This window comes from Lagenorhynchus albirostris, chromosome 10, assembly GCF_949774975.1.
Source record: "Lagenorhynchus albirostris chromosome 10, mLagAlb1.1, whole genome shotgun sequence".
NCBI classification, from domain to species: Eukaryota; Metazoa; Chordata; class Mammalia; order Artiodactyla; family Delphinidae; genus Lagenorhynchus; species Lagenorhynchus albirostris.
Window position 1 is genome coordinate 4,680,307 of NC_083104.1, and position 14,350 is coordinate 4,694,656.

The 14,350-nt window shown below is 59.9% G+C and overlaps 1 protein-coding gene across 3 annotated transcripts in view; it reads left to right on the plus strand.

Moving 5' to 3' along the window:
- Positions 1–14,350, plus strand: part of PLXND1 (plexin D1) — a 51,845-nt gene that overhangs the window by 15,003 nt on the left and 22,492 nt on the right. For all 3 annotated transcript variants that reach the window (XM_060161093.1, XM_060161094.1, XM_060161095.1), the window contains exons 2-9: positions 2,397–2,573; positions 5,493–5,624; positions 5,918–6,018; positions 6,107–6,236; positions 7,546–7,723; positions 7,881–7,989; positions 8,430–8,532; positions 13,086–13,190. In XM_060161093.1, the coding sequence (XP_060017076.1) occupies positions 2,397–2,573; positions 5,493–5,624; positions 5,918–6,018; positions 6,107–6,236; positions 7,546–7,723; positions 7,881–7,989; positions 8,430–8,532; positions 13,086–13,190 (1,035 nt within the window). The remainder of the gene's footprint in view (positions 1–2,396; positions 2,574–5,492; positions 5,625–5,917; positions 6,019–6,106; positions 6,237–7,545; positions 7,724–7,880; positions 7,990–8,429; positions 8,533–13,085; positions 13,191–14,350) is intronic.

The window sequence follows — 14,350 nt, forward strand, 5'->3', positions numbered from 1 at the left end:
TTAATTTTAGAACAACGTATTACTAAATGACACAAGTAATCCACAGATTTCAGTGAAGAAGAGTTAGACAACCCCCGGGAAAAGCATCCTCATGACAGGTCTTGGGCCCACGTGCCCGCTCTCCTGCCTGCTCGCTGGTAGAGCCGCCTCATCTCTTCCCTGCAGCTGCAGGATTGCGGGGGGGTGGGACCACGGCTAGGAGAGGCCGCTGAGGAGATGGGCCAGCAGCCTCCTTCCAGGGCCGGCCCCCAACTTGGGCGCAGAGATGAACACAGAGGATGGGTCAGGCAGGGTAGTCTGAAGCTGAAAGATGAAGAGCCAGTGATAAGACAGTCTGGGCAGTGGCATTTCAGGCAGAGGGACCGGCACAGGCAAAGGCCCTGTGGCAGGACCCAGCTTGGACTGTTTGAGGGACAGAAATGAGGCCGGTGTGGCTGGAGTGGAGGAGTGAGGGCAAGGATGGGATGGGCTGGGCCCAGAAGATCCCAGGGGCCTGAAGGGAGGGTTTAGGATCCAAGGTTTATTCTCAGTATCGTGTAAACCATCTGAAGGTTTCAAGCAGAGGAGACCTTTGTACCTTTAAAGCGCTCACTTGGCAGCTGTGTTCGGGGAAACGTTGAGGGCAAGAGTTGGCCCAGAGAAGAGGGGCCTGGAAGAGCCTCCTCGGTGAGAGGATGGCTGCCTTAAGGTGGTCCCAGGTGGTCCAGCTTAGAAAGTTTTTGAGGTAGGCATGATTTGCCCCCAAATTCCACTTTATAATAATAATTTCAGTGACTGTCGTATCTGAAACAGCGATAGTATCAGTTGACACTTTGGGAGCGTTTACTGTGAGCCACGCTCCGGGCCGGCGCTTTACGATGAACTGCCTTATCCCAGTGCCTATGAGGGAGGTGCTGGAGATGCACCCATTTTATAGTTGAGTAAACTGAGGCTCAGAGGAGTGAAGTGACTTGCTCAGGTCGCTCCTGGCCATCCTGTGGAAGGCCACCGGGTCATGAGTTGTGGCCCAGGGCAGTCCCCATCCCCACCCCATCGCTGGGCTCAGGGCTCAGCTCTGTTTATTTTCCCAAGAATGAAGGACCTGGTATTTATGGTTTGCTTTTGTAAACTAGTTGAGATTTTGTACAAAACCCATGTGGGCACATCATCAGCGGCTTTGGCTTGCAAAAAGCACAGATAAGGGGAAAAAAACCTCTCTCTAAAGCCATGCCCTAAAGCCAGTTCTGCTGGCCGCTTCAGTCCTGGTGGCGTGATATTGCAGCTGGTGACCTGGAGCAGGCCACATCCCCTCTGAGCCTCAGTTTCCCTGTCTGTGACATGGGACCTCAGAGGGCTGCCAGGATTCAGGGAGTTGACGCACAGGCCCGGGACAGGGTCAGTTCCCAGTAAACGTGGCCTGTATTGTTTGCTGCCGTGACTGTTACCTTAATGTTTACGTGCCAGTTTTACCAAAAAGGCCCCACGACATCCTGAGACTTTTCTCAGCCAGACATCTTTCTTCATAATCGGTGCAGATTTGTGGTGTCTCCCAGGGCTGGGGTGGCTCTCCTGGGTGACGTGCTCAATCCTCGTGGACACTGAGGTGGTGGCCCCCACCCCCCACTCTTCTGAAACACCCTTGTGTCTGCATCCTTGTGGGTTTGCACAGTTGTCTTCTGAAAGGCACTTCCTAGAGGCCTGTGTTGTACTTCTGTGGAGACTGCAGGAGAAACCTTTGAAAGAACCAACAAAACTCAGAGAAAGGTGGGAAAGGTGGGCGCAAGTCCTGGGAATGGCGGGGGCTGGGCATGCCAGCGCGGTTTTCCCACTCCTGTGAGGTGCAGCTGATGTGGATGGCAGGATTGTGCGTTTGGACACACCTGGCCTCGGTTTGCCCATCTGCAATGTGGGCAGATGAAGGGACGTGTGTTGGGAAAGGAGAGAGGGACCTCAATTTGGGGAGCCCTCAACCTGGGTCTGGCGAGCTGCTGGGAATTTGGGAGGGGCTTGCTGGGGTCAGAGCAGGGGCCTGGGGGGAGGAGACCCCATGATTGCTGTGGAGACCTCGCCGGGACAGGAGGGACACCTCTTGGGTGTCAGCAGGTAAGTTGGGGCAGAGGCTGGCCTCCCTGGGCCTTCTTGCCTTCCTCACATGACTCCTCCTGTCCAGCTCCTGCACACCCGGAACGTACCCATCTCCTTGGGGCAGCTCCGTGACTGAAGCCGAGGGCAGAGGTCAACTTGGGCCCAGAGACGGGGTCCTGCTTATGTTGGGGCCTGAGCCCAGCGCTGGGCATACAGAACAGGAGCAGGACTTTGAAAGCACTGATGCTGAGGCCGGAGACCACAGCCGGCTGTGTGGGCAGGGAGCCGGAGAAGGTTCCGGAGCCGAGGTCTGACATGTGTCTCTCTTCCAGCTGCAGCCGGAACAGCTGGACTGCGGGGCCGCCCACCTGCAGCACCCCCTATCCATCCTGCAGCCCCTGAAGGCCTCGCCCGTGTTCCGAGCCCAGGGCCTCTCCTCCGTGGCCGTGGCCAGCGTGGGCAACTACACGGTGGTCTTCCTGGGCACAGTCAGTGGCCGGCTGCTGAAGGTAGGGCTAGGGCTGGGGCTGGGGGGGCAGCCGGAGGGGGGGAGGGGGCAGGGGTTGGGGGGAGGGGCCCACGGGTTATAAGGCGGCGTCTTCCACGTCTGCGTTTTCCACTCTTACTCACAGCAGTGAGTACCCGTCCTGCAGAGGAGGGAACCAGGGCTGAGAGGGGGCCCTTCTCTCAGGGCTCCAGGACTGGGGTTTTGAAACCGGGTGGATCTGAGTTCAGGTCTCTGGGCTCTGCCGCTTGCAGGCTGTTTGACCTTGGGCAGTGAACTTTCTCTCTCCTGGCTTCAGTTTCCCCATCTGTTAAGGGCTGCACTTCTGGCCTCTTGAGACTGTTGTAGGACTTTCAAGGGGCAGGGGGAGGCCACAGCCTGGCAAGTGGGGACTCTTCCTCCCGTTTCCTCCTCCACTCTGTTGGCCGCCCTCTGCAGATGCCCCAGCCCGAAACCAAAGTGACTGGTTTCTGGAGGTAATGATGCCCGGCCCTGAGTTGCCTGGAGCTGGGAAGGGGTGAGAGTTTCCCCACTTAGCGGCCTCCAGGTGAGGGCGTGAACCTGCCCCCCAGGCACCTACCACACCCTGCTGGTCAGAACGACAGCCACCTGGCATGCCTCCAGCCGGCACCAGGCCCTGGCCTAATTGATTCAGATCCGATAATCCAATTCCCTCAGTTCCCTGGGCAGACGCCCCAGGCTGGGGTTGAGCAGTGGGGGTCAGAGTCCCAGCCCGCCTGGCCCTCTGGGGGAGATGCCAGGTGTGGGAGCAGGGAGGGGGCAGGGGTCCTCCTCAACCTTCAGAGCTTCCGTTGAGGGTCCGCAGACAGTGGGGCTTGTGTTTTGGCGTCAGGTACTCAGATGGGGATCCTCGCTCCTCCCCTCCCAGCTGTGTGACCTGGGGTGGTTACTTCTCACTCAGCCTCAATTTCCCCATCTGTCCAGGAGTCTCCCCCACCCACGAAGCTGCAGTTATTAGGCACCACTGTCTACCCAGCCTCGACAGGCGTGTCACGGGCATCATCTTGTTTAATTCTCACATCCCTTCAAGGGAGGCAGAGCCATGATCCCCATTTCACAGATGAGGACACTGAGGCTCTGAGAGGGGAAACGACTGCCCCAAAGTCACACAGCGAGAGCCTTGGTTGAATTCAGGTCCAGTCAGCACAGAGCCACCCCACCCCTCAACCTGGACCTCTTCACCCTCCACGCTGCGCTGTGCTGGGTCATCTCCCGCCCACTTGCCCAGCTTGGGGCTTAGATCATAAGCACCCAGCCCAGGCCCCAGAGCACACTAGGTGCTCAATAGACTGTGTTTTATTTTTGGGGTTTTTTTTTTGGCTGCGTTGGGTCTTCATTGCTGTGCGCGGGCTTTCTCTAGTTGTGGTGAGCGGGGGCTACTCTTCGTTGCAGTGTGCGGGCTTCTCATAGCGGTGGCTTCTCCCGTTGCAGAGCATGGACTCTAGAGCGCAGGCTCAGTAGTTGTGGCGCACGGGCTTAGTTGCTCCGCGGCACGTGGGATCTTCCCGGACCAGGGCTGAAGCCCGTGTCCCCTGTGTTGGCAGGCGGATTCTTAACCACTGCGCCACCAGGGAAGTCCCATCAGTAGACTGTTGAAGGAGTGGAAACATGTCTGCTGGATGCCTGGGGGTGGGAATGGGGCCAAGCTGCCCGGGACAGGCTCTGCCAAGAGGCCCCTTGGGACGAGGGATGTCACAAGGGCGGGGACAGCCTGTGGGAACCTGGGGAGAGAGTAATTCCAACTGGGTGTGTGGAGGGCATCTGCGAAGCCCTCCTTTTTGTTGGAGACCTTGGGAGGACAAATCTTGGTCCAAGGGGGAGAGGGAAGTGTTCCAGAAAGGGAGCACAGCATGGGAAAAGGCTCAGAGGCTGGGATGTTGAGTCGGGTTTAGTGGGTGGAGATGAGGCTGGTGGAGTAAGCTGAGATGGATCGTCAGGGCCTTGAATGCCAGAGCAAGTTGAGGCCACACGCAGGAGGAACCACTAAAGGTTTGGGAGCCCACCGAGGAGGGCTGGGTGGTAGGAGGCCCCAGGGAGGCATCTAGACCCCTGACCCCAGCTCAGGGCTTGGCAGGACCCTGACAGGGCAGCACGTTGAGATTGTGAGACCAGCCGGAAGAGAGCAGTTTGATGGGTCTCTGATCGGCACTGTCAGTCCTCTAGGGGACATGCAGACGGGCCCTCAGCCAGAGAAGCTTCCAGGCCCCAGCTAGTCCTGGTCCTTCTCCTGCCCGGACATTGGACCCCACACCCCAGCCCCACCCAGCCTTGGACTCTGGGGTCAGACAGGCCTAGGCTTGCATCACGACCCTGAGGCATCTTCATTTTAGGACTCTTGCCAAGTCCCTTGGCTTCTCTAGGCCTCAGTTTCCTCCTGTGAGATGGGCGTGAGAGGGGAGGGATGAGACGGGTGGCTCTGCAGCTTCTCCCAGGCTTGGCCCTAGCAGCGCTTCCGCCGCATCTTCTTTAGCACACTTCGTGGGCACGCGGGGCAGGTATCGTCATCAGCCCCATTAGCTCAGAGAGTGGAAGTGACTTGGACAACTTGTACTTTGTGCAGCTTGTAAATGTCAAGGCCAGGATTCAAACCCAAGTCCCAGCTCCTTGGCATGATGCCCAACAGCCTCCCAGAGAATGTTTTGTAAACTGTGAAGCCCGAAGCTATTCACAGGGTTGGATGTGCCCATGAAGGGCAGCGAGGGAGGCCCTGGTGGGGGCACAGCAGAGGCAAAAGCGTAGAGTGACCCTCTGCCAGTCCTGGAAGGGCCCGAGAGAGGGGCAGAGGTGGAGACTCCCAGCCCGGGTCAGCCCCTACCCCCAGGGCAGGTCCCCCGCATTCGGCCTCCCCCTGCCGGGCACCTTCGTGGCTCACCGTGCCCTGACGGCTCCCCCCCCACCCCAGATCAACCTGAACGAGAGCATGCAGGTGGTGAGCAGGAAGGTGGTGACGGTGGCCTACGGGGAGCCTGTGCACCACGTCATGCAGTTTGACCCCGCAGACCCCGGCTACCTCTATCTGATGACGTCGCACCAGGTAAGGCCCGAGCCTCGGTCTGACGAGGTCCCAGGACGAGCCGAGCTCTCTTGCTTGCCTTGCCTGTGCGCGTGCTGCTGCTGCTGCTGGGGGCGCCTTCTCCCTTACCCCCGGCCTGCTCGTCCTCACCTCCCAGCGCAGGCATCACCTCTGCAGGGCAGCCTTGTTCCCTGTGTGTCCCCCATTATAGCATCGAGCCTCAGTTTCCCCAGCTTCTCACAGCCCTCGCCGTGCTGACTCCCCTGGGAGGGGCCGGCAGCCCCTCTGATCTGGGCCCCTGCCTCTGCCTCTAGATGGCCAGGGTGAAAGTCGCTGCGTGTGCTGTGCACACCACCTGCGGGGACTGCGTGGGTGCAGCCGACGCCTACTGCGGCTGGTGTGCCCTGGAGACGCGGTGAGACCCCTGGGACGGGGGCTGGGCCAGGGAGGCCGTCGGGGCGGGGGAGCCCCCCTGCGTCCTGACCTGCGCCGTGCCACCCCAGGTGCACCCTGCAGCAGGACTGCGCCAACTCCAGCCAGCCGCGTTTCTGGACCAGTGCCAGCGAGGGCCCCGGCCGCTGTCCCGCCATGACCGTCCTGCCGGCCGAGATCGATGTGCACCAAGAGTACCCGGTGAGTCTCTGGGGAGCCAGGACCCAGCTCCGGGCTCAGAAGTACGGGTGGAGAACAGCCCTTCACCTGGCACCCAAACCCTGAGAGGTGGAGACTCCTGCGCATAGCATCCCAGGGACCTGGAGGCAGATGACGAGAACGATAACGACCGGATGGTCTTAACATCCCCATTTTACAGGCGAGGAAACTGAGGCCAGAGCGGTGAAGTGACTTGTTCAAGGTCATACAGCGAGGGAGTGGCAAAGCTGGGATTTGAATTCAAGTGGGTGGGCTCCAGAGTCCCAGAAGAGGGGGGGCAAATTAGAAGATGGGAGGAGAGCCAGCACCCCCCATCTCACATCCTGGCCACCAAGTGCCAGACTGCTGTTTCTCGAGCTGGGAAACATGAATCTGCAGCATGGGGGCAAGTAGCTACCCCCTCACCTGTGTCCAGGAGGGCCTAGAGCTGCCGCAGCCTCCTGCTTAACCTGTAGCAGGCAGCCTCTGGGCAGGGGTGTTCCAGGCCCTGGCAGGGGCTGAGGGACAGACAGGCTTGGGTCCCACCCAGCCCTGCCCTCAGTGACTTCTCTGAGGCTGGCATCTTCCTCTGTCACCTGGGGGAGATGATGGCTCTGATGGCCCAGACAGGCCCTGGGGCTCCTGGGCGCCCTCTTCCCCATCATTACATGTCACAGTCCTGCACACACATCATCTGGTCAAGCAAACTGGCTCTGTGCCACGCACAGGCCTAGACTTGGGGAGACAGCGGTGAATAAGATAGACAAACGCCTGGTCCTTGAGGGGTTGACATGCTCATCAGGGAGAGAGACGAAGCAAGATAAAATGCCAAGATGGTGATAAGTACTACAGAGAAAAAGAAAGCAGAGCAGAGAACCGGGTGCAGAGCGAGTAGGTTGCGGGGCAGTGTTGACATTTTAGACCAGGTCGAGGTGGGGGACTCACTGCAAAGGCGACATCTGAGCAGAGGTAGGAAGGCAGGGTGAGTGTCTGGGCAGAGGGAACCGCCAGTGCAAAGGCCCTGAGGTGGGACCAAGACTCATGATTTGAGAGGGTGTCAGAGGATGGCGTCTGAGGTCACGGGGGCCACATCATGCAGCGCCTCTGGCTACTGTAAGATGGTCAGTTTCATTTTGCAAACAGGGAAACCGAGGCCCATGTAGGCTGCAGCCCTCTGGCGTGGAGTCCTGACCACCCACCACCTCTTTTCCTGGGGTTACAGGGCGGGGGTGGGGCGGTGCAGGGAGTGGCCTTCCTCCACCCCCACCCCACCCCGTTCCCCACACCCCCAGCTAAGGGCCCTGGCCTCCAGGGTATGATCCTGCAGATCTCAGGGAGCCTGCCCAGCCTCAGCGGCATGGAGATGGCCTGTGACTATGGAAACGACATCCACACTGTGGCTCGGGTTCCGGGCCCTGCCTTTGGCCACCAGATCGCCTACTGCAACCTCCTGCCGAGGAACCGGTTCCCGCCCTTCCCACCCAACCAAGGTAAGCACTTCACTGCCTGGGCTGTGGGGACAGCCAGATGGGGGCTCTCAGGTGGTGGAATCTCAGGCATGGGGGTCCTGATATCACAGCCTCTGATGTCGGTGGAGACCCCCTGCTCCCTTGTTCTTCTCTCCCTGGATCCCCTGCTCTGTTCCAGACCACGTAACCGTCGAGATGGCGGTGAGGGTCAACGGGCAGAACATCGTCAGGGCCAGTTTCACCATCTACGACTGCGGCCGTGTTGGGCAGGTGTATCCCCACACAGCGTGAGTGGCGCGGGGCCTGCTTCCAGGTGGCGGGAGGAAGTTCTGCTCCTGGGGAAGCCCGGGGAAGAGACATGATGGTGTCCCAGAGGCAGACAGGACTCTTGGTTGTTCACTCGCCGGCATGTTTGTGCAACAAACTGGCATCTTTGCCCGGCAAAGATGGCACAGTGCCCGGCATCTGTGAGCACCCAGGCTGGTAGAGGCCGAGAGAAGTGCTATGATTACACTTAACTTAGTGTCGTAGAGGCCCTGCTTATCTATTTCCTCCTTGCATACCTCTTGCAGCAGGAAGCTCACTACCTAACAGAGTGCCCAGCCCCTCTCGGCAGCTCTGATGTTGAGAAAGACCTTCCCCTGTGCTGGGATCTGCATCCCTGGGTCCCGGTTCCTGAGCACCGGGGCTGGGAGCCGGGTAGCTGAGGGCCCCCCTTGTCTTCCAGCTGCACCAGCTGCCTGTCGGCACAGTGGCCCTGTTTCTGGTGCGCCCAGCAGCACTCCTGTGTTTCCAACCAGTCTCGGTGTGAGGCCTCACCGAATCCCACGGTAAGCCAGGCCCAAGGCGTGCCCCCTGCCTCCAGTGGTCCGTTTTTTCCCATTTAGTATGTTGAGAACATTTCCGTATCGTTAAATTTTCTTCCTTCGCTCCAGATTTAACAGCTGTGCCGGGCTCGTCACATCACGGTGCATTTAACCAACCCCCTCTTGTTGGACATGCTGATCCTTCCTGTTTCTTTTTCGCATTCTGATACATCCAGGGCACTGTGCACGGCCTTGATTATTCCCTGGAGACCAGTTGTTCAAAATGGCATTTTGGGGTGAAAGCCTGGCCGTGTTTTTCACTTTTAGCTCAGCTGACCCCCAGGAAAGCCCGAGCCAGTTTACGCCTCCAGCTGTAGGAGGAGGCCCCCTTTTGCACTTTGTGCTACTTTTCAATTTTACCTTCAACATTTCCAGCAACCCTAGAGAGTACCAGTCCCCAGAGCAACTGAAGCCCCAGCCTCTTGGCTCTGGGCTCAGGGAACCTCGTCAGGAATCCCCAAAGCCCTGTCTGCCCATGGCAGGTGCCAACGAGTAATGCTGAGGAGGGACTTCATGGCCTGAGCCTGGAATCCTGTGGTCTCAGCCCCTCCTGCCTGGGCGTCAGAACTGCTTTGAGGAAGAGGTGTACCGCAGCAGCAATGCTTAACTCAAAGCAGTGATGCAGTAAAGTGGGGTTTCCAGTGCTGGGAGAGAGGCCCGGTAGAGGCTGTGTGGCGAAATCCCAGGGGAGGCTCCGAGCCTCTGCAGTGGGCGCTGGGACTCCAGTCTAGGCCAGCCAGGACTCCTGCTCTCGTTTGGGGCCAACATCTCCTTCTGGCCCCAGCCCTGGCCTGTGTATACAGTAGGGACTTGATGAATGTCATTGTGAAGCATTCATGCCGGCAGCCTGCCTCCTGTGCTCTGCCCTAGGATACTGGGGCGAGGAGGACTCAGCCTCAACACTCTTCATTTATTGAGCACCTGTTGTATGCCTGGGTGTGTCCTAGGCACTGGGAAAGCACCAGGTTAGACACGGTTCCGCCCTCCCCGTTGTGAACCCAGAGCCTAAGGTGTGAGTTGTAGCTGTGTGATCCCAGGCAAGCTGCCAGACCTCTCTGTGCCTATTTCCCCATCTGTAAAATGGAGCCTATTTCAAAAGCTGGGGCGGGCATCTGGAATTACACCTGTCTGTAAGGTACCAACTTCATACTTGACACACAGTAGGTGGCCACTCTGCTGGGTGGGACAGGGAGGACTTCTCTGGGAGGGGAACCTTCTGCCGGGTCCTAACAGATGCATAGGCGCTCACCAGCCTGGAGGTGTATCTGTGGCAGTGCCCCCGTGAACCACTCTCTCCCAGGTCTGCGGCTCTGCAGGTCAGGGTTGAGGGGGGTGCAGAGAGGGTCTGTCTTAGAGGATTATGGCAATCCAGTGGGAAAGGAGGCAGCTCCCACGCTGGGCCTGCAGGAGCTTCTGAACCGATGCTTAATTTGGCGTTTAGTTAAGTGCCAGTTAGCCGTGGAGGCGCCACGCCTCTGATTGGGCGGCAGGCAGCGGGGTCTGCATATCCCCCTGGACCCCTCAGGAGCTGGGAGCAGGCGGTAGGGCTTGGGCCAAGCCAGAGAGGTGTCTCTGGGAAGGCAGGTGCTAGGGGCTGAGTCTTCTCTCACTTCCTGTTCCCTCGTGGGCCCCAGAGGAAGGAAACCGGGGAGTGCAGGATGCCAGGAGGAGGGCTCCAGCTTTTCCGCAGAGGGGGGGAGAATAAGGAAGGCGCTGCATCCTCCACTTTCAGTTGTCCAGGGAGGGCGTGGCCACCCCAAGGCGGTGTGACTTTTGGCCTTAGAAGCAAGGAGGGTTTGGGCAGATGGAAGGGCAGGGTCTCTTGGTGGGGAGCCTGGGTAGACGCGTCCATGAAGGTGGTTAGGAGCCGGTGGAGAGGGTAGTTTGGTGGGAATGTGGGGGAAGTTTACAGGGGCTGGGAGCGGTGCAGAAGGGCAGGGAAGGAACAGGTCAGGTGGGTTCAGGGTCCCAGGGCCACCCAGTGCTCCGCTGGATTGGGACCCGAGCTCTCAACTCTTGGACGTAGAAAGACCTTGGGGGAGTCTGTGGACTCCAGTGTGGGGACAGGTGAGGCCCCCTGTGAACTGGCACACGCTGGGCTCACATCTGGGCTTTCTGCGGCTCCTGGCATTGCCGCCCTGGCATCTGTTCCCCCAACTCCTGGTCTCCCGCCTTCTTGGCTCTGCGCAGAGTTCGTTCGGTCAGTCGGCCATGGTTTCCTGAGCCTGCAGCTACACTCTGGCAAAGGGGAGAAGCTGCTTAGCATCTTTCAGAGGCATTGACGACTCTGCTTGGGGTGGGACCAGGAGGCCCCAGTCCTTTGCGAGCAGGGAAGCCCTAGCTCAAACTGGCGTCAGCCCCAACAGAATCGTGTGGCTTGTGTGAGTACAGAGTCCGAGGGGCGGCGTCCCCTTCAGGCACAGCTGGGTCCGGGGGCTCCAACACTGTCAGCAGGGCCTCCCCACCCCTCTGAGTGGCCTCCGCTCTGAGGCAGGCCCTCCCCTCTTGGCAGCAAGATGGCCTCAGCAGCCCCGGGCAGGCTTCTGATCCCCCAGCAGCCCCAGGAGACTTTCTCATTGATTCTGCGGAAGTTCCAGGGGAACTGGGTCACGTTCACTCCCCATACCAATTGCTGAGTCCAGGACGGGCCTGGGTACCCGCCCATCCCTGGGGCTAGGGAGTAGGGTCAGCCCTCCCGAACCACAGGCCTGGGGGTTGGGGAGATTCCCCTATGGCCAAGGCAGACTTGGAGGCCATGGTCGGGGGCTGGAGGCTGGCAGCAGATGTACCAGCTGTCCCCAAGGAGGATTAGCCAACCCTGGGGGAGGTGCTGAAAGAGGGCAAAGATGCGCCCGCACTCAGCCTTGCTCCCGCTCTGTACAATGGGTACAAGCATCCAGGTGGCCGTGGCTCATAAGGGTCAAGGGGGGTAGGGGCCCTCAGGGATGATCCCACGTCACTTCCTCTTGCGGAAGCTCCCCCTTCCCCAGCCCTCACCCCTCCAGCCCCCGCTGTTGGCCACCTACCCTCAGGTGGGGTGCAGCTGGGAGGACAGAGCTGCAGGGCCCCCAGCCAGCTGTGAAGCAGGCTGGCAGCGGCTGTGAGACCCGATTAGAAACATGTGGCTTCCATTCCCGGAAACTCCGGGGGGTTACACATGGATGGCACAGGACAGCAGCTCAGAGAGGGACAGACTTGTGGGTCACACAGCGAGTGGACACCAGCTGCTACCTCCCAGCCCCACCGTGTGGTCCGCTGAGGCCCCACCTGGGCCCAGCCATGTTGCCTCTTTGGCCAAGGCCCCTGTGGTCGGCTCCCAGGGAAACTCACTGGCCTGGGCGAGGTTTCTGGCCTGGAGGTCAGCAACCATCCTGGACAACTAGAGCCCGCTGTGCTTGGGCAAACCACTTGGTTTTTCTGTGCCTCAATATCCTAGTCTGTAAAATGGGTGTAATGGTGGTACCTACCTCGTAGGGCTGTTGGGAGAAGGATTTGTTGAATTAATACTGTGCAAAGTGCTCAGAAGTATCCCGGTGCACAGGGAGGGCTGTGTCAGCTGGCCGCTACTTCTGTCACTATGACCATGGTCGATGATAGTAAATACGGCATTGGCATCCCTCGAGCTCTGGTTTTTATGCTGGACCCCTGAGGGTCCCCTGAAGGAGCTCCCTGTCTAATTAACAATAAGGAGTAAAGACCCCTGATCCCTGGCCCTCAGTTTCAGGACTCAGTCTCTGGCCCGAGAGTCAGACAGATGGGAATTCAAAGAGCAACTCTGCCCTCTGCCCTCAGGTAGCGCCCCTCCTCTCTGAACCTCAGGTTCATACCTCCCTCCCCCCTCCCTAACTTCCTTCCTTTTATGAAGTCGCCTCCGTGGCTCCGCGGCATGCGGATGCCCAGGCCCTCCGCAGGACCTGCCGGGCGCTGGCACCTCCACCCAGAGGCCTGACTCGCCCGGGCAATGGGGAAGGGTCTGGAGCCTGGCGGCACCAGGGCGCTCACAGCCTGTTTCCCGTGGGCTGTTCAGAAGTCTGGGCTTTCTCTTTTCTGAATCATTTATCATGAGTTAATCTGGAAACCAGAACTCCAGAGCTAGGTGGAGTCTCAGAAAGTGGTAGAGCCCCTCATTTTACAGCTGGGAAAGGTGAGGCCCAGAGACGGGGAGGTTTCCTCTGAGAGGCACGCGGTGGAGCGGCCATGGGGACCCAGTTCCACTGGGCAGGGTACTGCATCTCTCTGTGCCTCAGTTTCCTCGTCGGCGAAATGGGGCCAATGCCTTCTCCTGCTTGTAGGCCTTGCCGTGAGGGTCAAGTGAGATGGTATGTGGGAGGCAGTGGGCACGCGGCCCTCGGTGCGTGCGGCTGCTACGTTTTGTTAGTAGTGTTTCCTCACTTCCCCAGGCTGCCTGGTGTCTCCCTGGGGAGACGGGGCTGCGCAGGTTGGCTGGGGTGGCCGTGAACCCCGTCTTTTCCGAAATGCCCCATTGCCAGCCCCACCTCCTTGGGTTTTGACTGCAGAGCCCTCAGGACTGCCCGCAGATCCTGCCCTCAGCCCTGGCTCCCATGCCCACGGGCAGCTCCCAGAGCATCCCGGTGCATCTGGCCAACGCCGCCTTCTTCCAGGTAAGTGAAGGCTGGGTGGGGGTGGGGCGGAGGGCTGGGAGAGTGCCGTCCCCAGTGGGGGGACTCTGCTCTGGGCCCACCACCCATGCTTTGGTTTCCTTCCTCTGAGTTTCCAGGCTATGTTTGAGAAAGCCCCGCTCTGGTTGCACGGAGCTGGGGAAACAGGAAAGTGGGCGGGGAGGGCCAGGCCATGGGGACAGCAGGCCGCCCCCAGTGCCCGCAGGAAAGCCTGGCCATGACCCCCAGACCCTTCTACCCTCTAAAGCTCCCCTGATCCAGGCCCAGCGCCCGCCCAGTGCCGCAGCCCATGGGTGACGCTGTCCATACCGTGCCCGCCCTGCCCTAGACCCCAGGCTGAGTTGTGACCCTGGACACCTCCCCAGTTCGTGGCTGACATGTCTTCCCTGGAGAATGGCCAGAGAAGCCCTTTGCCGCCCGACTCCCCATTGTCCAGGGGGGGAAAATGAGGCCTAGGAAGGGGATGCAGGTGCCTCCAGGTCACACAACGTAGGGCTGCACTTGCATGCCAGCCCTGGACTCCTTGTTCAGTGCTCTTCCCTACAGCCAGCCTTCCCCTCCCCCTGCCCATCTGGGCTGGGGGAAGGGACACAGCCCCTTTCTGGGTCCCTCCTGGAGGAGCGTCCTGGGTGGGAAGTGTTGATGAGTCCTGGAAGCATGCCAGCCACCCCCTCCCCAGCTTCTGCGGACTTGCCATCTGTCACTTCTATGGGGGAGCCGAGGCCCGTGACGCCTGTCACACGTGGGGGCCACACGCCAGGCATCTGGGATGCGTCAGGCAGCCTCGTGGCAGGGGCTGCAGCTCCGTGAGGGGCAGGGCGGCCCTGCCCTGGGCCCTCAAGCTCTTCCCTGCAATGGTTGGGAAGAGCCTCCAGGGGCAGCAAGGGGCCTGGACCCATGTGGAGGGCTGTGCCGCTCCCCTGTGGCCCTGAGCCCAGGGACTCGGACGACAGACCCACCTCCCAGCTCAGTGTGGCAGGGACACGTGAGCTCTCAGCCCTGTCAACAGCCACTTTCCTGTGTTAGTTTCAGAACGAAGCGGGGAGGGGGCAGGGCAGGGGAGTTGCCGACCTGCTATCTCCTCAGGGTGTCACATCTGCCAGCGACAGGGACATAAACAGGAAGTCCTGCCACGCGGCTGG